This window comes from Suricata suricatta, chromosome 14, assembly GCF_006229205.1.
Source record: "Suricata suricatta isolate VVHF042 chromosome 14, meerkat_22Aug2017_6uvM2_HiC, whole genome shotgun sequence".
In the NCBI taxonomy this organism is placed as follows: domain Eukaryota; kingdom Metazoa; phylum Chordata; class Mammalia; order Carnivora; family Herpestidae; genus Suricata; species Suricata suricatta.
The window spans coordinates 61,047,224-61,068,277 of NC_043713.1; the positions used below are offsets into that span (position 1 = coordinate 61,047,224).

Genomic DNA, 21,054 nt, shown 5'->3' on the forward strand with positions numbered 1-21,054 from the left:
TGTGAAGATCTGGGAGACATCTATACTTAGTTTTTTGGAAGTCTGAAATAAACTTCTCTCTCCCTCTCTTTTTTAAGGTTTATTTATTTATTTTTGAGCAAGATAGCAAGAGAGGGGCAGAGAGAGAGGAAGACATAGGATCCAAAGTGGGGTCTGTGCTGACAGCAGAGCTCGATACAGAACCTGATACTATACAAACTGCAAGATCATGGCCTGAGCCAAAGTCAGATGCTTAACTGACTGAGCTACCCAGGTGCCCCTGAACTTCTTTTTTAATTTCACAGACTTCTCATGATAATTTTCTTAGAAGGGGGTGCCTGGGTGGCTTTTTCGGTTAAGCAGCTGACTTCAGCTCAGGTCATATCTAACAGTTCATGGGTTTGAGCCCTGCATTGGGCTCTGTGCTGACAGCTCCAAGCCTGGAACCTACTTCAGATTCTGTGTCTCCCTCTCTCTCTCTCTGCCCTACTCCCACTTAAGTTCTCTCACTCTCACTCTCACTCAAAAAAAAAAATAATTTCCTTAGAATTTAAATGGCTCTCTGGCAGCTAAATTTCAAGGCTGATTCTCAAAGGCCAAAGCTGGTACCACTCCCACCTTAAGCAGGTTGAAACAGAACAGTGATTCCCTAACATTCTTGATCAAACAAATCTCCTGGGGTACCATTAAAATGTAGATGCATGGGCATTCCCCTCACCAAGATTCTGATTCAGCAGGCCCAGGGCCCAGAAATTTGCATTCCTAACCCAGGATCCTGAGTGATTCCTGTAATTTATTGGAATGGTTGAGGACAGACAGGTAGAAGTGCCTGCTTCTGGCAAAGCTGACAGCCTGTGCAAAGGCCCTGGGGCATGAGAGAAAATGGTGAGATCAAGAAACCCCATCAATGTCTTCCACAGCACTTGAAACAAAATCTTCATGCCTTTTGCCAAGATTCATAGGCCTGAAGCTCTTTTCACCTCACAGCTTGGCCCCTCTCTCCTGGCTCACTAGCCCAGGCACACTGGTGTCTATCAATCTGGGAAATAAGCATGAATGTTTACTATTCCTCTGCTTTAAATGCCCCCCTCCCCTATGGTCTTGCTATTGCTGATTCCTTCCCACTCCACACATTTCACCTTAAATGTCATCTCACAGAGCCCTCCCCAACCACCTCTCTATAGCAAGGGGTTCCCCATTCTTCTCTAGAACCATTCCCTGTTTGTTTATTTTGTTGCACCAATAATTGTGGATAATTATTTTTGTTAACATGTGTTCCTTGAGGCTAGGAACTTAATTTTGTTCATAACTGGGTCCCTAGTGGCTAAATCAGCATCCAGCACATGCAGCAGCAGGCCATGACTATCTGTGGAATGAATTAAGGGTTCTATGTGGAAGGAGAGGAAGAGGGGCAGGCTAAAGTGGAACATGGGGAATGGAGCCAGAGTATGAATGTTCAGAGTGGTCCTGCCAGCCTTCACCCACCCCTGCCACAGGAAGATGGGCTCAAGTGCCCCATGGTGACCCTGGCCAGATGTTACCTGCTTGGTCATTCAGCTGGTTATAGCTCAGGTCCAGGGATTTCATGCCCGTGTGGGCCAGCAAGAGTTCAGCAAGGTACGGAGCTGCTTGCTCGTCCAGGCCATTCCCTGCCAGATGTATCTTCTGCATGGTTGGGTTCACCGCGAGGACAGCACAGACAGCCCGGGCTCCCACTGCTCCCAGCTGGTTCTCCGACAGGTCCACATCTAGGGGTCAGCGCCACTTCTCAAGCAGTGGGATCCAAAGCCAGGCACCACTCTCTTCCACCTTCCTCCAGCCCCCAAACCTCCAGACCTGAGGCAGCAGAGGCGGCTTTGCAGCTGGACTGTCCTGGGGTTGCATGGTAACTCTGCCACTCCCCAGCTGCATCCCCCCAGGCCCCAGATAGCTTCTCTGATGACCATACCCACCCCCATGCATCCACAAGCTTCTTTGTCAAGGGGTTAAAACCGCCTGCTTCATGGTGCTGGGCAGGGTGCCTGTGATGGAGGTGCAGTCACCCTGTTGATGATTCGTGCCTTGCAGCAATGTAATACACCCACAGAAGTCTTCACTGATGTGTTTCCAGGAACTGGCAATGACAGCCCAGGTGGCCATGCATGGAGCATGTCACATATGCAATTTCATTTAATACTCAGTACAACTGTAAGGGCTAAGTGGTACTGTCGGGGCCATTTCACAGCTTGAAAACTAAGACTTAGTGAGGTTGAGCAGCTTGCCTAGGGTCATCCCTGGTAGAGGGTGGCTCATCAGTGGGAGAGGCGGCATTTGCATCTAGCCAGCCCCACTTCATTCCCACTCAGCTTCCATCCTCTCACACTGTCCATTCCTCAGCTCTCTCACTCTGCATTTAGGCAAGGGGAGGCCACTATATGGCGTTGGGGGTTGGCCACCGAGGAGGGAGTGGGGAGTAGGACAATCAGGATAGGAGTAGTGTCCGGCATTGGGGGCACCAGAGAGGTTCTAACTCCACCCCCATCAACCCCACCCTGTGTTAAGGCCCCTGCCCCAGCAACACCAACAGGCCCCAAGTGACAAGGCCCGGCTGTGAGGGGAGCCCACACCCCTCTGAAAAAGGACTCAAATCTGTCCACCAGCTGCAGGCTCAACACCTACCACAAATGCTGCTGCTTTTGCTCAGGGCACTTGCCAGGGTCTCCACACCAGCCTCACAGAGCCCATTGTCTCGAAGGTCCAGCCGCTTGACATAGGGATTGGAGTTCAGTGCAGAAGCCAGAGCCCGGGCACCCTGGGACAAAGAGAGGCCTGAGGGGCCTGATCCTTCCCAGGGGTAAAGGCCCCAGACACAGCTAGTCACTACTCCAGCTTGTTTCTTTCCAGGGCTCAGTCTACCTGGTGCCCTCCAACTGGAAGGCTCTCTCCTTCCCACATGCCCAGGGGACACCTGCTTCTCCTTTTAGGTTCCACCCAGATGTCACTTCCTGGAGCCTTTCCTGACTGCCCCTGCTCAGCAGGTTAGAGGCTCCCTGAAGGCCCCTCAACCCTTACACTGAATTCTGTCATAGCCCTGATCCTACCTATCACCCAGATACAGGGGATGGGACATGCCTGGCACACAGCAAAGCTAGGGAGTGTGTGGTATGGGCTCAAGAAGGGGTCACTCCCATGGCTGCTGCCTCCCAGGTCCTTTTACTCCAAGCCTGGCCCTGGGGGCTCCCCAGGGTTACCTGGGGCCCCAGGCCACGGTGCCGCAGGTTCAGCTCTGGGGCATTCCTTTGGCGCAGAAAGCAGGAGGCAGGCACAACTCTATGGGCCTGGCAAGACCTCAGGTAGAGGGTATCCTTGACCAGTTCTCCAGGCCGATGGATGCCTGATAGGAGACAGGGAGATGATGAATGTAGATCCCTCTCTAGACACAGTCGTCTCCTCCCATGCCCTCTGTCACCATCCAGCCTATGTTTCCTTCTAGAAGCATTTCTTCCTCTGGTAGTAGAGACAGGCTCAGAGAAAGCAAATCCTTTCCCTAAAGTCACACAGCTAGTAGTATCTAATCTGGGCCGAGCCAGGATTATGACCCTTTCTGACCCTGATGGCCAAAGTGCATGTTGTGTGTTTTCCACTGGATTGCAGAACACACATGTTTTGTGAACATTTTATCGGGGAAGAAACTGAAACAATTCTGTTTTATACATTCATTAGCTTAGTTGTTCCTGTGGGTTCGGAAAACCCAGCCCTGCTCTCATTTCTGGGTGGGATACCCCTTCTTATACTGTTTGGTGGGGTTTTTGCATTTTAACATCACTTTGGGGGTGTTTTCTTCTTACTTATCTTTTTTAAAGTTCGCTTATTTATTTTTAAGAAAGAGAGAGAGGGAAAAAAAAAAAGAACCCCAAGCAGGCTCTACACTGTCAGCTCAGAGCCTGACTTGGAATTAAATCCCACAAACTGTGAGATCATGACCTGAGCCGAAATCAAGAGTCTGAAGCTTAATAACCAACTGAGGCAGTCAGGCAGCACCCCCCTTTTTAAAAAGATTTTATTTTTAAGTAATTTCTACATTCAAGGTGGGGTTCGAACTCACAACCCCAAGATCAAGAGTCCCCCATTCCTCCTACTGAGCCACTGAGCCAGCCAGGCGCCCCTGGAGGCATTTTCTCTTTCTTTCTTTCCCCTTCCATTCCTTCTTTCCTTTCTTTGTTTATTTATTTACTATAGAGAAAGAGACAGTTTGAGCGGGGCAGGGTAGAGAGAGGGAGAGAGAGAGAGAGAGAGAGAATCACTGGCAGTGCAGAGCCTGATGCGGGCCTGGAACTCGAACTCAGGAAACAGTGAGATCAGGACCTGAGCAGAAATCAAGAGTGGGACACTTAACTGACTGCGCCACCCAAATGCCCCTGCAGACATTTTCTCAAGATGGAACTCCTGATGCCGCCAGGAGCATTGTGGGGAGGGCACTGGGCTGGAGAGACCACAGGCTGTCCTGAAGGTGTCCCACGGAGGGGTGCGCTCCCTGCTGGACAGGGGTCTCCTCCCTACTTGGCCCCAGTCTGCCCTTTCCAACCCTGAGGGAGAAGCTCCCTAGTTGAGGAGACAGGCCTGCCCCCATCCCTGCCCAGGAGCACCTTCCGTCTGCTGGTCGGAGTCTGAATCAACTTCCAAACTCTCCTCGGCCTCCGAGGTCGCTGCAAGACGCCCAGCGGCCGTTGCCGCCTCCTCCTCCTGGTCTTCATTCTCCCCTGGCCTCTTGTAGGGAGCCTTCATGGTTACGCCCATTTCTCAGTCGCAGCAATGAAGCGGAAACTGAGCAGGACAGCAACTCTAGCGTGGCCCGGGGATACGGGAGGATCCTCCGGCTGCATTGTCCAATTGGATATGTCGTGCCCAAACGGGTGTCCGCTGCAGCCAATAGAAACGCTCCTTGCCCGACCTGGGCAACCTAGGTGTTGTTGGTTGCTATAGAAATTGTCGCTGGCCTGGGCAGACCTCCAGTCTGCTCCCAGGCTGAGCGGATGAGAGCATGTTCCACGGTTCCAGCATCGCCCCCCCTCCCCTTACCCTCTCCACGGACTGGGGAAACATGGCTCACTCCAAAGCCTGTGCCTCAGACCCTGCGCTCTGCGGGCGCATGGCACAAGAGAGCCTGGGAAACCTGGCAAAGCCAGTCACCCTCCTCTCCGGAGCCAGAGTCAGGCTCTCACTCTGGCTGCCAGTTCTCTCTCATGCTCTAGCGTCGCCTATGCTGTTTCCACCACCAGGAAAATTCTTCTCCAACTTTTCTTGTGGAACTTCAGAATCTGCATGTGTTGGCTCCGAGATCACTTTTTTCCTGAAGCTTTTCTTGACCCCCTCCTCTGGCCTCCTGCAGTCCTCAAGCTGCCCTCTCACAGTACCTATGACACTTGTCCTCTCCTCCTCCTTCCCTCCCCCAAGGAAGTGAGGTCAGAGGGCAGGTTGCAGGGGCTGCTCCTCTCTGCCTGGCCCTGGGCCCCTGCAGAGGGAGAGGGTGGCAGGCTCTGGGCAGCTGGCGGTTGGGACTAAACCCAGGGCTTAGGGGTGGAGGCTGGATCCTGTCCCCAGTGGAAGTGTCCCTTTAATAGCTGCTGGCCTGCCGGCTTGGGCGCCTGCTTTATCTCCTTTTCAGCTGTGGCTGCAGCTGCCGTGCTGACTCATGCGCCCCAGCAGACAGCAGGAGCTGGAAGCATGGGCTCCTCTGGGGCCCTGTCCGGCTGGGGACTTCTGGATTACAAAACGAAGAAGTATGTGATAACGAGGAACTGGCGGGTGGGCGCCCTGCAGAGGTTGCTGCAGCTCGGGGCCCTGGCCTACGTGGTGGGGTAAGAGAATGGCTCCTGGGCCACACTGGCTGGAGGGATAATGACTGTTGTCCTAGGATGAGGGTTGAGGGTTTGACTCTTCAGGGGCTGAGCTGGTGGTAGCAGAGGGGAGCATGTCGGGATAGGGGAGGAAGTAGACAGAAAGGAGCATCCTTGTCTGTTTAGAGGCCAGTGGGTACAAGAGCAAGCCGTGTGCTTTGTGTCCTCCTTTCCTGTGCCTTGTTTCCAGCCCCACATTGGGCTCTTCACACAGAGCAAGGTGGCCCCCCGCCTGTACCCAGGAGGCCCCTGGTGGGGTAGGAAGTAGCTCCTGATGCCTGGGAGAGCTGTAGCACTAAGGTCCCCAATAGAGACCACCAACTTTAGCTGGGTCAGGGGAGTCCTTAAGGAGAAGATGGACCTAGCCAGGGCAGGAGGAGGGTGTTGGCTGGTGAAGGAGGAGGTGATGGGTATCTCCAAGCCCCTGGGTGCTCTGATCATTGCTGGATTTTCTGATCTGTGTAGGGTGTTTGGGGTAGAAAATGAGACTGGAGGAGAGAGAGGGGCCCTGAATTCCGGGCTGGGATCCTGCAGGGTACATGAGGAGAGAGGCTGAGAGGGCGGATCCTGCTCACCCTGGGCCAGGAATGTGCCACACTGTCCATCAATTCTTCCTAAGGTGGGCTCTACTCGCCAAAAAAGGCTACCAGGAGCGAGATCTGGACCCCCAGATTTCCGTCATCACCAAACTCAAAGGAGTTTCTGTGACCCAGATCAAGGAGATGGGTAATCGGCTGTGGGACGTGGCAGACTTTGTGAAGCCACCACAGGTAGGTGCCTTGGTTCAGCTGCTAGGCAGTGACACCTCTGATGCCATCCTTGCAGAGAATGTGTATGTGAAAGGCATGTGATGCCAGAGCAGGGTGCTGGCACCATCATAGGGCTGGGCTTGGGAAGAGCCTTACAGAGGAGTGGTGCCTGGATAGGGCTTTCTGGAATGTGTAAGAAACTTCTAGGTGGACAAGGGGACAGACCAAGAAGCAAGGCCAGAGGAACAGCCTTTACAAGGCTGTACTTAGAAGAGTAGAAAGTTTAGGAACTAAAGGCTTGAGCTTGAGGTGGGGTGGGAGAAGCATGGGGAACCAGGGTCTTGAGCTTCCTGAATGCTCCCTCTCTGACCAGAACACTCTTCCTCTGGCCCTCCCACGAGGCATTTCTGGCTCCTTCCTCCACCCAGATTACTCACAGCCTCAGTTGCTACCTTTATCCTGCCAATGCCAAAACTGTAGACTCAGTGACCACCTGCTTCTAGCACAGCTGCCTCCTGGGTGCACACCCTCCATGTCCAAAGAGAAATCATCTCCCTCTCCCAGTGGGGCCTCATTTTATCCAATGCGCACCAGAGCGGGACTTCTCCCTCCCTTCTGACCATCCCACCTCCTCGCAGTTTTCACTGCTGCCTGAGCCATACCTGTATGAGGCCGTTGACCTTCTAGTGGGTCCCCAGATGCACTCTACCCAGCAGCCAGCCTGAGCCTTCCTATGTGACATCAATCAGAGCCTGCAAGCCCTTGTTTCCACTCTGGGGGGGGGGCTCCCTTTCCATAGTGGTGGCCACTGAGTCACTCCAGATCTTGACCGCTATCACACCTGCTGCCTTCTCTCTTTCCTGGGTGTGCATTGCCCCAGTCTTGCAGAACTCACACACATGGCACTTGGATGCCAGCCACCCTGCCTGTCCTTAGCCACCCTTTGCCCAGATAGAGCTCACCACCTGCTCCCCTGGCCCCTGGCCTATGTGCAGTGAGGGTTCTACCTCCCCACTAGCCTGGGCAGGCTCCTGGTCCAACTCAGCTCTGGATCTTCAGTGCCTAGAAGGAGGAAGCAATTGGAAAATTGTGGTTGAAGACATGAGTACAAACATGAAACATACCTGCCTCTCAAAGAGGCATCTGTGGGCTTAGAAAAGGCCAGAAACTCAGCTAGCCTCTCCTCTCTATTTCAACTGGCCTCACTGGAGGTGCTTTCCTGGGACCGAGTTGATGACTTGATGGGGCCAGGACTCCTTTCCCCATAAGCCAAGCTGCCAGCTTCTGGCCTCTCTTTTTGGAGAGAGAAGCAGAGACCAACTCTCACCCTTGCTTTCTAGGGAGAGAATGTGTTCTTCTTGGTGACCAATTTTCTTGTGACACCAGAACAAGTTCAAGACAGATGTCCAGAGGTAAGGGTGCTCAAGAGCTTCCCAGCGAGTCCCTAGTTCCTCTGCCAGACCTGGGTCATCAGTCATGTCCTCCCCTTGCCTTCCCAGGTTAACTGAGGCCATAATATGTGCTACTGTATCCCAGACACTGAGCTAAAACCTTTTTGTGAATCATTCCATTTAATCTTCACAAATACCCTGCCTGGTAAAAAACACTATGATCCAGGAGTGCTTGGGTGGCTCAGTCCATTAAGCATCCAACTTCGACTAGGGTCGTGATTCACGGTTTGTGAGTTTGAGCCCCGTGTCAGGCTCTGTGCTGACAGCTCAGAGCATGGAGCCTGCTTTGGATTCTGTGCCTCCCTCTCTCTCTGTCCCTCCCCCACTCACACTCTGTGTGTGTGTGTGTGTGTGTGTGTGTGTGTGTGTGTGTGTGTGTGAAAAATAAACATTTACAAAAATTTTTAAAAAGGAATTACTATGATCCCATTTACAATGAGAAGGCAGGATCTCAACAAGGTAGAGTCACATGCTTAAGGCCACCCAGTCTCTGGACCTGCAAGCAGTCTTCTGGAGCCTTCCACTGTAGCCCGCTGTGAGATATCCAGGCCCCTTGCTTTTCTGGTCCCTCCTCTGGGACCCTTCAGTTGGTCAGTGTAACACCCAGAACTGAGTCCAAGGCTCAGGTGAGCTCTAATAGAGCTCTTCCTCTCTTCTATGCACAGACTCTATTAACGTGTCCCAAGTCAGCTTCCATTTTTGTGGGCAAACACGAAAACACCTGCTTATGCTGACCTCAGGACCACTTATGATCTCTGGGCATTTTTTACAACCATAGTCACAGCAGAGTCTCTCAGCCTATTTTTGTATATTTCTCATCCAGAATTGCAGATTTTCCACCTAAAATCTCACCTTGTCCCTTCCCTAAGAATGACCCATGGATCTAGTGTCTGTCACAGAGCACAGTGCTCTTCTCTCCAGTTATGGGTTTTTTTTTCCCCAAAATTTGTGTGTGTGTGTGCTTAAATACATGTAACATAAAATTTACCATCTTACCCATTTTTAAGTGTATGGTTCTCCAGCTGTGGGTTTTGTTTGAGCAGTTGGGACCCAGGACACAGCTCTGGAAGCCTACTTCCATGGTAACATCTTTTGAAAATCACAGCTAACATGGGACACCTGGGTGGCTCAGTCAGTAAAGCATATGACAACTGCTTTACATGGTTTTGGCCCATGTCATGCTCTCACAGTGTGTAAGTCTGAGCCCTGCATTGGTCTCTGTGCAGATGGTGAGGAGCCTGCATGGGATTCTCTCTCTCCCTCTCTCTCTCTGCCCCTCCCCTGCTTGCTCTTTCTTAAAATAAATTAACTTAATTTTTTTTAAAAAATCACATTTAACATTTAATTGCTTGCAGGGCTGGGGAGTAACTGTGTAGTCACCTGTCCCCTGTGTCCTGGTTGTTGGTGCCACCACAGCTCCTGGGGATGTCATGTGTGCTAGGTTGGCTCTGTCCACAAAGGATGTGAAGCATGTGCACAAAGGATGTATTTACACACGGCAAACATACATGGTATCCTTCTACATGCCCAGAAGACATCTAATTAATGTTCAGGTTGTAGGCTGTCCTACAGCTAGAGTTTCTAGCTCTTCCCATGAAACTACTGGAGCTGGGAAGTAATTACTCAGATCTGACAACCTCGCTTCCGGAAACTTGCCAGAGATCCTGCCAGCTCCCTAGAGGTCCAGGTCATCTGGTCCTTCCCAACACATTCACTGTGGACCTTGGAGACTCACAGGCTTTAGTAAACACTGCTGAGCCCCTGGGGGGCCAGGCTCCTTGCTGGGCTTACAAGACTCCACCCCCTTGTATCTCAAGGAGCTCCTGCACAGGCAGCCCAGCCAAGGTGGCAGGTCCTGTGGTGGGGGCAGAGGCTGTAGCTGCAGATCCAGGGAGGCATGTCTGCCAGCCCAGGGCCTTAGGATTTCCCGCAGGACTCAAGGCTCAAGTGGGATCTTGAGAATGTCCAGGCACAGGGAGTTGTGTGAGCAAAGGCCCCAAGCTATGTAAAATGATGCATCCCCAGGGTCACCTGCTGCTGAGGGTGGTTGGAGCCTAGGTTCGGATTGGGGTGCCAAGGAGGTTGCTCAAGACCTCGGGGGCCCTATGAATTCTTTGAAGAAGCTGAACTTGATCACAGGAGCATGGCAGAACTAGGGATGGTCTCTGCTGAATGAATAAGGCAGATGATGCAGAGAGGGGGCCCCATGGTAGTTATTGTGGGGTCCGATGGAGGAGATGGTGGCCCAGCCAGGGTGGAGAGGAGGGGCAGACTCAGGACACAGGAGGCCCCACTCTGTTCTCTGCCCACATACCACGGTCCCAATCCCCCCCCACTCCCACTGTCTCATTTGGCTTGGAGTTCCCAAGCCCCTCTTGTTACCCTGGTACAGTGCTCCTCCTGCTGCTCCTGAGCAAGGTATCCTGGCCAGTGGTGTCCATTGTCAGCCTGGGGCAGGACTGTGTCTGAGAGTGTGCCTTCCTCTTTGGGGGTGTAGGACCCCCAGAAACTTTGCCAGTCCCCTCTTCTGGCTGGTCCCCAGAACACAATGACTGTAAGCACTAATATCCCCGTTTTACCAAAAAATAAGTTGGGGAGAGACTAGCTTATGGTCCCTCAGCAAGTGTATGGTCCTACGACTTCCCTACCTTGGCCCCTCCAACTAGGTCCCTGCTCTTTGTTCACCACACCCCACCCCTTCACCCTGGCATGACCTTGCCCTCCCAGAGTCCCTTCACCTTCTCTGTTTTGTCATCTAAGGTGGACCAAGGGATCAGAGCCTCCAGCCAGGATAGAACTATCAGGAAGAAAGGAGGCTTGCTCTGCCTTGGAATACAGAACCTGCACCCCTATCTGGCTGGGAGGCTGCTTGCTACCTCCCTCCTCTGACCACTTCTTTTTATTTTTATCCTCCAGCTTTTCCCTGTGTCCCCAAAGTCAGGGATTTCTATGTGGTTAAGGCTATGTCCCTGCAGACTGCAAACTGGGTCACACAGGGGAGACAGTCCCCGAGCCCTTGGCAACTCTGCTTTCCTTACCTCAGCACCCCTCCATCCCTCTGGCTAACTGCTGGGCTGATGAGGACTGTCCGGAAGGGGAGACAGGGACACATAGCCACGGTAACTCTGGGTCCTATCTTCCAGTGGCTCCCCTGGATGGGGGCTCCAGGGGTTGGGTTGGAACCCTGGGTGGTTCTTGAGGGTGGGCCCGGTGGTGCCTCTGCTTCTCTCTCTTCTGTCAGTGGCCCCTTGTCCCACCCCATTCCCTGGCCCTGTGGCGGTTTGAGGGCCTGGAGTTTGTCTTGTATTTTCAAGGCATAAAAACGGGCCAATGTGTAGAATTCAACGGGACCCACAAGACCTGTGAGATCCAGGCCTGGTGTCCTGTGGAGAGCAGCACTGTGCCCGTGTAAGTCTCTCCACCCACCCACCCCCACTCACCTCCAGGGCAAGGCCCCAGAACCAAGAAACCTGCCCTTCACTTCTCTTTTACCAGCAGGAAGCCTCTACTGGTCCAGGCAGAGAATTTCACCTTGTTCATCAAGAACACTGTCACCTTCAGCAAGTTCAACTTTTCCAAGTAGGTGTGGGTATGTCCTGCTGGCCCCAGACCCTCCTTGTCTCTGGTCTTACCTGACCTTCTGTCCACCCCCACTCCCCCCGCCAGGTCCAATGCCTTGGACACCTGGGACGCCACTTATTTCAAGCGCTGTCTCTACGACTCTCGCTACAGCCCCTACTGCCCTGTGTTCCGCATTGGGGATCTCGTGGCTGCAGCTGGAGGAGTCTTTGAGGACCTGGCATTGCTGGTGGGCCATGGGGAGCAGAGTTCCAGGAAGGGTCAGGGAGAGGGTTCCGGGGCCTGGGTGCTGGTGAAGCAGCGATGTGCTGTGTGCAGGGAGGTGCTGTGGGCGTCCGAGTCCACTGGAATTGTGACCTGGATGCTGGGGGCTCTGACTGCCGGCCCTACTACTCCTTCCAGCTGCAGGAAACGAGCTACAACTTCAGGTGCGGCCCCTACTGCCCTCCTGCTGCTCCTCAACCAGGTCCCCCTCCCAGCTCCATACTTGTCCTATGGCCACACCCTCACCCAGCTCTCTTGACATTCCATTGTGTGTGTGAGGAGGTCCCCAGGGGCAGGGGGTGTGTTCTCAGTGCCAGGTCCCCCAGCACAGGCTCTGTCCAGCCTCCCTTCTAATCCCATCCCCCTTCCATCCCCCCCAGCCCCTCCCTCACCCCAACCTGCCTCTAGCACCACCCTCCTCAGCTGGGGGTGTGTAGAAGGGTTCTCTTTTTACTTTTCCCTTAGGTCTTATCTCAAAAATTTCAAAAACCTATAGAAAAGTGCAAAGATTAGTTCTATGAACACCCATAGCCATATACACTTTATCTGGGTTCACTAGGGTTTTTTTGGTTCTGGTTTTATTTTGTACCATTTTGCTTCATTTGCTTTTTCTCTCCTTCTCTAGAATGAGCTGGATATATTTAGCTAGATTTCAAAAGGAAGCATTTTAAACTAAGTGGCAGACGACTGGCACTCTTCCTCTCAACACTGTCCTGAGACTGAGGACTTCACCTATGCAATCACCGTACCACAGTCACACTCAATAAATTTAACACTGGTAGAATAAATCTAATATTTAAATTTCCCCAACAATTCCAATAATAGTCCTATATTTTTTTATTTTCCAATCCAGGATGCACTTGGGGATCTTGTATTGCATTTACTGTCATGTCTTTGAGTCTCCTAAACAGATCTCTCTCAACCCGCCAGAATCCTTGTCACTTCTTGTCACCTGATCATTGTCACACATATGCACACATAGCCCCCAAGCCTAGATATGATGTCCCTTTGACATTGTCCACTGGGCTTTTCCTGGCATGGCTTCCTTGACCTCCCTGGCCCTTGTAACTATGAGGGGCTGGCTCTCTGCCCACATTCTTCTTTCCACACCTCTATGCTCTTACCTGTCCTACTTTCTCTGTCCAGAACACTCCTGACCCCTGCAAGACCAGCCTCAAAGTACCCCTTGCAGAAAGCCTTTCCCAGTTCCTAGAGGTAGTGCATTCCCATTGGACTCACACAGCCCAGGGCTTGCCTCCCTACCTGTCCCCACCCCCAGTGCTAGTGTCTATTTAGGGATCCTTCTGTCCCCTCAGCAGGCAGACTTTCTAAGAGGCAGGTCCAGCTAGCCTTTCCCCTGGGTCCTCAGCAATGGCACAAGGGGGAGACAGCTGGGGCTGGTGGTTTATAGAATCAGTGGATGCGTAAGAAGGAATCCTGGGAAGAACAGCCAGCCCAGGAGTGGCAGCAGAGCAAGCCACCAGACCTTCTTTCCTACCCTCAGGACAGCCACTCACTGGTGGAAGCCCTCAGGTGTGGAGGCCCGGAGTCTGCTCAAGCTCTATGGGATCCGCTTCGATATCCTTGTCACTGGGCAGGTAGAGGTGTTGGGTGAGGGCAATGGGTGGTGGGAGTAGGAGGGCGAGATGGTCATAGCCCCAGAGGCTCAGCCCAGGTCGGTCTCAGGCAGGGAAGTTTGGGCTCATCCCCACGACCATCACTCTGGGCACCGGAGCAGCGTGGCTGGGTGTGGTGAGTCTGACTACCGTGGGCTCCCTTTGGTTGCAACTGTGTGCCCAGGGCTGCCCAAGTACATACCTGAGCCCCCCACCCCACCCCCGATGCCTCTGCTGTGCATGATGTCTCGCGGTGAGGGCTGGGGAGGTGGTGGAAGGGCAGGTTGAGGGCTAGGACACAGGTCTGCCCTACCCTTCCCAGATCACCTTCCTCTGTGACATGCTGCTCTTGTATGTGGACGAAGAAGCCCATTTCTACTGGAGGACCAAGTACGAGGAGGTGAGCTGTGGATGTGTCCAAACCCTTGGGTTTTGTTACACTTTGGAGGGTGTTAGTCACAGCCCTGATATGATGTCCTCATCTGCAGGCAAAGGCCCCAAAGGTGACCACCAACCCTGAGCAGACAGACCCAGCTTCTGCATCTCCGTGCGTGGCTGCCCAGATGTCTTAGAGGGAACCCAGTCTGGGGAGCCAGACACCAACACCAGAGTGACCATGCCAAGCCTCTGGCCCCCCACTCACTGGCATCCCTGCTTGTTGCAGGGTGGGGGCTCCACTCTGGGGACCTCCTGGATAAAGCCCCAGCAGGACTAGGGTGTGGGGGAGAGGAGAATTCCACCCTTCCACTCCCAGACAGACCATCCCTTCCCTGACTCCAGCTCCAGCAGGATGCTGTCTGGGGGAGCCAGAGAAGCCAGTTTCATCTAGAAACCTGCAGCAGAACAGGAGCCACAGAGAAGGGGAGCCCTGGGGGCATCTATGTGGCAAGGCAATGGTCTGGTGGGGCTCCTGCTGTTGGGAGCCATCCTGAACTCACTGGTTGAGTGAAAATTCCTGGTGAGGGTATGGCAAGTGTGCAAGGTCTCTTGCTGCCAGTCAGCGACCAATATCTACCCTCTTGTAGCTATCATTTCTGCTTGAGCACCAGACCTCAGAGTGCCTTGCCGACTAAAAGCAAGAGCAAGCTGTCCTTTCATTCTGGCCTTGGGGTGGTGATTGCACCTGGTCAGGGACAACCCAGTAATTCAAGAAGACTGGTGTATAGGTTATCACTAGGTCTACCCCTACATTCCATTCTGCCCTGAAAAAACTTATAATTAACTAGTAAACTTAATACCTCCTGGGCTAGGGTAAATGTTGGAAAAGTCAGCCCTGCAACTTATGCAAAGGATACATCATCTGTCCTTATGGCTAGAGGGTAGACATTGTGTCTCCTGGGGATCCTGTTTTTCTGGGAACTTTCTCATAGAGCTATAAACAGCCTAATGACCCTTACTCATAAAAAACCGATCTTTACTAAACAATGCTGCTTGCCTCATGGTTAAAGGTCACTTTCTTAGGGCTATACCTGAGGTTTTGTATATCTTGGTCTTATGCAGCCTATGGAAAAAAATGTACACTTAAAAAATACCTGCCCTTCCCATATAATAGCATGAGTGCCTGTAGCTAAGTTTTTTATGACAATCATTACTACTAAGATTAAAATTGTAACTTCTGCAGAATCCATGTTCTGGAAAATTGTAAAAATTATCTATGAGAAATCATTTACTAAACACATGTTATTCTTTCTGCTCCTTGTACCTTTCACTATAAATAAAGGTAGAGAATCAGGAGCAGAGATGATTGCCTGATGATCAGAAAGAAACGAGGCTCTCTCACTCTCTTTCGCTGACACTGTCCATCCTTCAGGAAACCCTGGACCTGCTGGAGCTGGACTCCGGCATCCTGCTGTGTCTAGGTCTAAGAACTCTCTCCCAACCTCCATCACCAGTGTTCTCAGCATTGGCCTGTTCACCAGCTGTCAGCACTGACCTTCCCATTGGCTAGGGCAAATTCCAGCCCTCCTCCCCTACGAGCACTCACATCTTAAGTAGAACCCCTCCCTTTCAGCTGTGCCACCTGTCAGGGCATCTGCACATCCCCAGAAGGAATGTCCCTAATAAAGGACCCAAAGATCCCCAGCAGACTGGCCTGGTATCTTTTCAGGGTCTGAGTCCTACCTGCTGGAAAATTACCCCCACCCCCACAGTCAGGAGGGGAGGAACAGAGGTTGCAGGAGTCAAACTCTCTCCTGTCCCAGGGAAGAGGCAAGGATTTGGGAGTACATACCCCAGGGAGGCAAGGAGCTTCCTTCTCATGGGTCCCTGGTGGCCAGGGGTGTGCTGGCAGCTTGGCAGTGGAGTGACAAAGGCCAGTTGCGGAGCAGCAGGGCTGGGGCTCAGGCAAAACTAGCATCCGGGAGGCACCTGGAACCCCAACAAAGCCTTGGGGTCTCTGATACTTCTCAGTCCCTAGAGCAATGTCCATGGGGAGGCAGGTTCAGAAGAGCCAGGGTGAAAGAACATGGCTCTGAGGCCTGGTTATTGGAGTGGGATCACATGTATCTGGTTGTCCTCAGGGCCCAGAGAAAGCTGTCATAGCTTAAAAAAAAAAGTCAAGGAGTAAAGCCTGCCAAAACGAGCAGCTTCCTGTGTAGTCCTTATAGGCAGGAACGGGGACTTGGAAACATCTATGATGGACATAGCATGGCTTTAGGGTGACCAGTGAGGGGGGGTGCAGGGAGGGCCTGGAGACCCCCCAAGGACTGGAGCTGCACAGCCACCAGATGGATTCAAAGGTACTTGGGCAGGCAAGTGCATATATGGTATATGCATTCATATGCAGGGTGTGTGTATCACACATGTGTGTAGCATCCTGAGCATTTATCTCAAAGCCCTTGAGGAAGGGATGGGGGGAGAGGATGAGTGCCAGCTGTGACAGCCAGAGAACTTGGCCAGGCCTGAGTTGGAAACAGCTGTAGCCTCAGTCTGCATGTAAATATGAACCACCAGAGTAACCATGTGTGCCATGTGTGCCTCTACATCCCTGGGCAGGTCTCGGGGATACACTACACTTTTTGGAAGCCCTGAGAACCCAAGAGTGCCCTGAAACTCCACCACCTTTTCTAGTGGTCTTTTTGGGACTGAGGCTCTGCTCTCTGGATCTGCGCCCCCACCAAGGGAAATGTGGGGAGCCTGTGGGGGGGAGCCTGGCTCTGCCCTTTTCATGGATCCCTCCTCTCATGGTGTGTGTAGGGGTGTATGCAGCTCCCTTCTGAGCTGGGAAGAGGGCACTGGCCTGAGGACAGGACCCCCAGGACCCAGGCTCAAAGGTGTACCTGACCACAGCTGGTGCCTCCCTCTTGCCAAACCTTGGCATCTTTGCTGTGGATTGGGGACAATCACCTGGTTCCCAGGGGGCAGGAGAGGACTCAATGACATAAAGAATGCAATGGTGGACACAGCAGCAGGCCAGTGGCTGACCAAGAGTTTATTATTATGGATATCTGGGGTTGTGGGCTTCTTCCCTGCCCACTCTAGCCCACCCCACCTGCCCAAGTAACCAGAGTTGTTCATGAACAGGAAGGCACTGGACAAAATGTTCACCACACCAGCACTGGCCATGGCCCACTCCCCAAAACCCAAAACTAGGCACTTGGGCTAAGGCTTTGAGGTCTAGGTTACCCCTCAGCATGGGCAGGCCAGCAAACCTGAGCTGGCTCAGATAGAAGGGACTCCCAGCTCCCTTGGGCTCCTGAGGGGGTGGGCTGAGGGTAGAGCAAGCATGGGCAGGCCTCCAGTTCCATTCATGGACTGGTGGGCTGCTCCATGGGGCTGGGATCCTGGGAGGGCAGTTGACTGGGGGGCTGCACAGTCTGTACCGTCTCCTCCAGGTTGGTGCTAGGGAACACCACGTAGCGTGTGGTGGTCAGCTCTGGCAGTGCCTGCTGGTTCTCTTTGCTGTGCCAGATGCCGTAGCCAAAATACACCATGAGCCCTGCAGGGGTTGTGGGGGGCTGAAGGGCAGGTCCCGGCCCAGCTTGCCCTCCTTGCGTTCTTCCTGTGACCCACCCAGGGCCTCAATCCTGGCCCCCACTCACCGATCAGCAACCAGATGGAGAAGCGCAGCCAAGTCAAGTAACTTAGCTTCAGCATGAGGCAAATGTTGAGGAGGATGCTCAAGGCCGGAGTCAGGGGCACCATGGGGATCTGGGGGGGCAAGAGCAGGGCTGGGCTGGGCTACAGAGGTCTGCTGGCTCATGGTCTGAGTCCTCAGGAATCTACAGAGCCATTCTCTACCACTGGAGATTCTGGAAACAAGTGCCCACATGCCATGCAGAAAGAGGGGGGATGGGCATACTGGTCTCCCCAACCCTGTGAGCCCTGGTTCATCCTGCCGCGGTAGAGGAGGAAGGGGCAAAGAGAGCTGGCCAGGCTGCCAGCCAGTGGGCATTGGCCGGGGGAGGTACCTGGAAGGTGTCTTGTTGGCGCCGTTGCTGGTGGGCCCCCAGGACGAGGAGGCTGAGCAGAAACATGATGGAGCTGAGCAGGAGCAGCAGGATGTAGCCCCAGTATGGGAGGTGCAGGACTGAGACCCCGAAGACCAGTACACAGGCCAGGGTGATGGCCGAGGCCACCAGCATGCCAAGGGCCCAAGCCACAGCAGCTCCAGGGCTGTACCTACCTAGAAAGCCCAGGTAGGGCCTTAGGGCAGGCCGCAGCTGCCCAGGTTCAGGGGCTGAGGCCTGCTCAGTGCCCACCAGCTGTATGTGGTCTGAGAAAGAATGGTAGTCTTTGACCCTGGGGTCAGGGCTGGCTGGGCCTGAGGCACTGGATGGAGGGGCCCTCTGGAAGCGTAGCACAATAATGCTGGTGGCCACGAAGGTGTAGGCCAGCAGTGTGCCAATGGACAGGAACTGGACCAGTGCCTCCAGATCCAGCAGCAGTGCCAGGAAAGTCATGAGGCCCCCAAACACAAGGATGCCCACCATGGGCACCTGCGTCCGGGGGTGCACTTGGGCAAACACCTGGAAGAAGAGCCCATCGACGGCCATGGCATAGACGATGCGTGGCAGGGAGAAGAGGCTGCTGAGCAGGACAGTGTTCATGGCTGTGGCAGAGGTTAGGGGGCTGGTCAGCAGGGTGGACGGGGCTACCAGGGGCCTCTACTGTGAGCCAGGGCAACCCCTCCAGAGCATGGGAGGGTGTTTGTCTGGGATCTCAGAGTGAGCCGGAAGGCTTACTCCCCGCCCCCCACCAGGAATGGGACACCCTAGTTTAGGTGACAGGCCCATCAGAGAATCTGATGAGGGCTGAGTTCTTCTCCCAGAAAAGGACCTGGAAATACATGCTCAGAACTAACATTTTATGTACAACTAGGAGGGGGCAACAAGCCTAGGTGGAGAGTCTAATAATTAGCACCTTCCTGGGCCCAATATGCAACCGGTAACAGACCCAGATGGAAGTGTGTTCCCTGGGAAGCTTAGGGCAGGGCCCCACTACCCTGTTCATTTCCACTTTGCCTGAAGGGCCCCTTACCGCAGATGGAGCCAGCCGCCACAATGAAGCCAGCCCAGCTATATCCCCGCCGGTAAAATGCATCAGCGAGTGCGGAGTCAGGGTCCAGGCTGTGCCAAGGCACCATAAGGGTGAGCACGGTGGAGACGAGAATGTAGGCGCCAGCTGCCAGACCAAGTGAGATGATAATGGCTATAGGCACAGCTTGCTTCGGGTTCCTGGCCTCCTCGCTGGAGGCAGCAATGACATCAAAGCCCACAAAGGCATAGAAGCAGGTGGCGGTGCCAGCCATGATGCCGGAGAAGCCAAAAGGCGCAAAGCCACCCTCCTCAGCACTCCAGTTGTGCGGGCGGGCCAGGATAAATCCCAAGATGATGACAAAGAGGATGATGAGGAGGCTGACAACAGAGAAGGTATGGTTGATCCAGGAGGAAACTCGAGCTCCGCAGGAGATGAAGACAGAGGCCAAAATTATAATGCCAGCAGCCAGGAAGTCTGGGTAGTTGGCCATCAAGGGCACCTGCCAGGTTCCAACATAGGCCTCGGTAAAGTTGTGGATGCGGTGGTTGAACATGGCATCCAGGTAGCCACTCCAGGCACGGGCCACAGCTGCACCGCCAATGAGGTACTCAAGGAGAACATTCCAGCCGATGAGGAAGGCCCACAGCTCACCCATGGACACATAGGTGAACAGGTAGGCAGAGCCTGTACGCGGCAGCCGTGCCCCAAACTCTGCATAGCACAGGGCTGACAGAAAAGAGGCCACAGCAGCCACGGCGAAGGACAAGAGCACTGCAGGGCCAGCCATCTGCTTTGCCACCGTGCCTGTGAGCACATAGAGGCCTGAACCCACCATGCCACCCACGCCCAGCAGGGTCAGGTCCAGTGTGGACAGGCAGCGCTGCAGTGATGTCTCCATGGTGGACTCCTCCAGTGGCTTCAGTCGGTTCAGCTTCTGGCAGAAGCGCGCCAGGCTGGCAGTGCTGGGCAGCCCCCTGACCATGGTGGGCAGCTAAGAGGAGCACCGAGCCAGCTGCCGGCACCTACCAAGGCAGGAAGGGAATGACAGACTGCCCAATTTGGTTGGGTGCAAGCTTCAGTCTGCTCTGTCCATTCATCAACCCCCTACCTCTGGGACCGGAATGCCTGCAAAGATAGCTTGCCTGAGGGGTGGGATGAGTTAGAAGTGGCCAGGAGGTCACAGGGATGCCTCTGGGCATGTGAAGCAACCTCTTCCAGCTTGGGTGGGGGAGCCTGAGGATGGAAAAGGTAAAGCTCCAGGAAGTGTGATGGGGAAATTCTCCTTGGTCTGGCATCCAAGAGCAAAGTGGAAACCCCAGACTATCCAGGAGCTGGGCAGGTCTCCAGGCTGCCAGGCCCGGGAACAGGAGCGTCTTTGCTGCCCTGGGTGTGGATCAGGCGGCCATCTGGCCTCAGACATTGGCACTCACTGCTACCCCAACCCCCACTCCCTCCCTGGCCCCATGGGACTTGGGTATGGCTCAGAGGTGGGGCGCTCTAGGCCCTGCAACCAGAAGCCAAAGCTTCTTGCTCCCCCTACCCCGACAGACTACTTCCTCCACTGCTGCCCCCAGAGCCAGTTCCACCTGAATATGCAAGTCTTTGCCTCCTTTAAGGCCCAGGTATGTCCCTATCGGACTCGCTGAGACTCACCTGCTGTCACCGCTGCTTCCGCTGCTCTGCGTGCTGTGCTTGCCTAGCCAGCTGGCGTCGCCCGTGCGCAGAGCCCGCCTCCACTCCCCATGCGCCAGATCCAGCACGGCGCCCCACCCACCTGGCTGTCACACAGATATCCAGATTGCCTTTCATACCCATACTCAAACAATCCAAACCAAAACTCACCAAATTTAGGGAAGCCCTATTTACTGTGCCTGGTTGACAGATGAGGAATCCCAAGCTACCAGGTAAGTGACTAATCCAGATGCCTGGGGTGGCCTTGGGAGACAGGCAAGAGTAAGGACAGGGTCTGAAGGGATCTGGAATGCATCCCCTTGCCGCTGCTGCAGTAACCCTCCTTGATTCTTCATCCCAGCACATGTACTCTGCTTAGCCTGTCACCGTC

General features: G+C 53.9%; 3 protein-coding genes across 10 annotated transcripts in view; 1 reads left to right on the top strand and 2 right to left on the bottom strand.

Annotated features, from left to right (window-relative positions):
* LOC115277457 (leucine-rich repeat-containing protein 74B-like) overlaps window positions 1-4,770 on the bottom strand; it is a 5,066-nt gene extending 296 nt beyond the window's left edge. The window contains exons 1-4 of the mRNA XM_029921592.1: window positions 4,605-4,770; window positions 3,210-3,352; window positions 2,638-2,770; window positions 1,525-1,727 (exon numbers count right to left, since the gene is read on the bottom strand). Of these exons, the coding sequence (XP_029777452.1) occupies window positions 1,525-1,727; window positions 2,638-2,770; window positions 3,210-3,352; window positions 4,605-4,755 (630 nt within the window). The 5' untranslated portion in view covers window positions 4,756-4,770. The remainder of the gene's footprint in view (window positions 1-1,524; window positions 1,728-2,637; window positions 2,771-3,209; window positions 3,353-4,604) is intronic.
* A 395-nt stretch (window positions 4,771-5,165) lies between these two features.
* Window positions 5,166-16,076, top strand: P2RX6 (purinergic receptor P2X 6). 7 transcript variants are annotated; one of them, XM_029922197.1, is made up of 13 exons: window positions 5,166-5,816; window positions 6,475-6,625; window positions 7,945-8,016; window positions 11,099-11,174; window positions 11,370-11,463; window positions 11,551-11,634; window positions 11,722-11,863; window positions 11,953-12,062; window positions 13,403-13,496; window positions 13,585-13,650; window positions 13,837-13,914; window positions 14,003-14,017; window positions 15,235-16,076. In XM_029922197.1, exons 1-13 carry the CDS (start codon window positions 5,683-5,685, stop codon window positions 15,256-15,258), a joined length of 1,140 nt encoding a protein of 379 aa, XP_029778057.1. In that variant the 5' UTR covers window positions 5,166-5,682; the 3' UTR covers window positions 15,259-16,076. The 7 variants fall into 7 exon arrangements, 6 of the variants coding, with proteins under 6 accessions (XP_029778057.1, XP_029778059.1, XP_029778056.1 ...); XM_029922196.1 differs by having other exon boundaries at window positions 5,167-5,816; window positions 14,003-14,061; XR_003902517.1 differs by having other exon boundaries at window positions 5,322-5,816; window positions 14,003-14,472.
* Window positions 16,077-16,924: 848 nt separating this feature from the next.
* On the bottom strand, window positions 16,925-20,694 carry SLC7A4 (solute carrier family 7 member 4). 2 transcript variants are annotated; one of them, XM_029922312.1, is made up of 5 exons: window positions 20,646-20,694; window positions 18,993-20,014; window positions 17,924-18,564; window positions 17,555-17,663; window positions 16,925-17,451 (listed from the first exon to the last, which is right to left on the bottom strand). In XM_029922312.1, exons 2-5 carry the CDS (start codon window positions 19,972-19,974, stop codon window positions 17,261-17,263), a joined length of 1,923 nt encoding a protein of 640 aa, XP_029778172.1. In that variant the 5' UTR covers window positions 19,975-20,014; window positions 20,646-20,694; the 3' UTR covers window positions 16,925-17,260. The 2 variants fall into 2 exon arrangements, with proteins under 2 accessions (XP_029778172.1, XP_029778171.1); XM_029922311.1 differs by having other exon boundaries at window positions 17,264-17,663.
* Between the last annotated feature and the right edge of the window lie 360 nt (window positions 20,695-21,054).

What these genes read in the sequence shown, in the direction of transcription:
- P2RX6 (XM_029922194.1), top strand. Translation starts at nt 5,683, where the DNA reads ATGGGCTCCTCTGGGGCCCTGTCCGGCTGGGGACTTCTGGATTACAAA. An exon ending in GAAACGAGCTACAACTTCAG is followed by an intron (nt 12,063 to 13,402) that starts GTGCGGCCCCTA and finishes TCCTACCCTCAG; the next exon opens with GACAGCCACTCACTGGTGGA. An exon ending in ATATCCTTGTCACTGGGCAG is followed by an intron (nt 13,497 to 13,584) that starts GTAGAGGTGTTG and finishes GGTCGGTCTCAG; the next exon opens with GCAGGGAAGTTTGGGCTCAT.
- SLC7A4 (XM_029922311.1), bottom strand. Translation starts at nt 19,974, where the DNA reads ATGGTCAGGGGGCTGCCCAGCACTGCCAGCCTGGCGCGCTTCTGCCAG. An exon ending in GGCGGCTGGCTCCATCTGCG is followed by an intron (nt 18,565 to 18,992) that starts GTAAGGGGCCCT and finishes CCTCTGCCACAG; the next exon opens with CCATGAACACTGTCCTGCTC. An exon ending in GCCAACAAGACACCTTCCAG is followed by an intron (nt 17,664 to 17,923) that starts GTACCTCCCCCG and finishes TTGCCCCCCCAG; the next exon opens with ATCCCCATGGTGCCCCTGAC.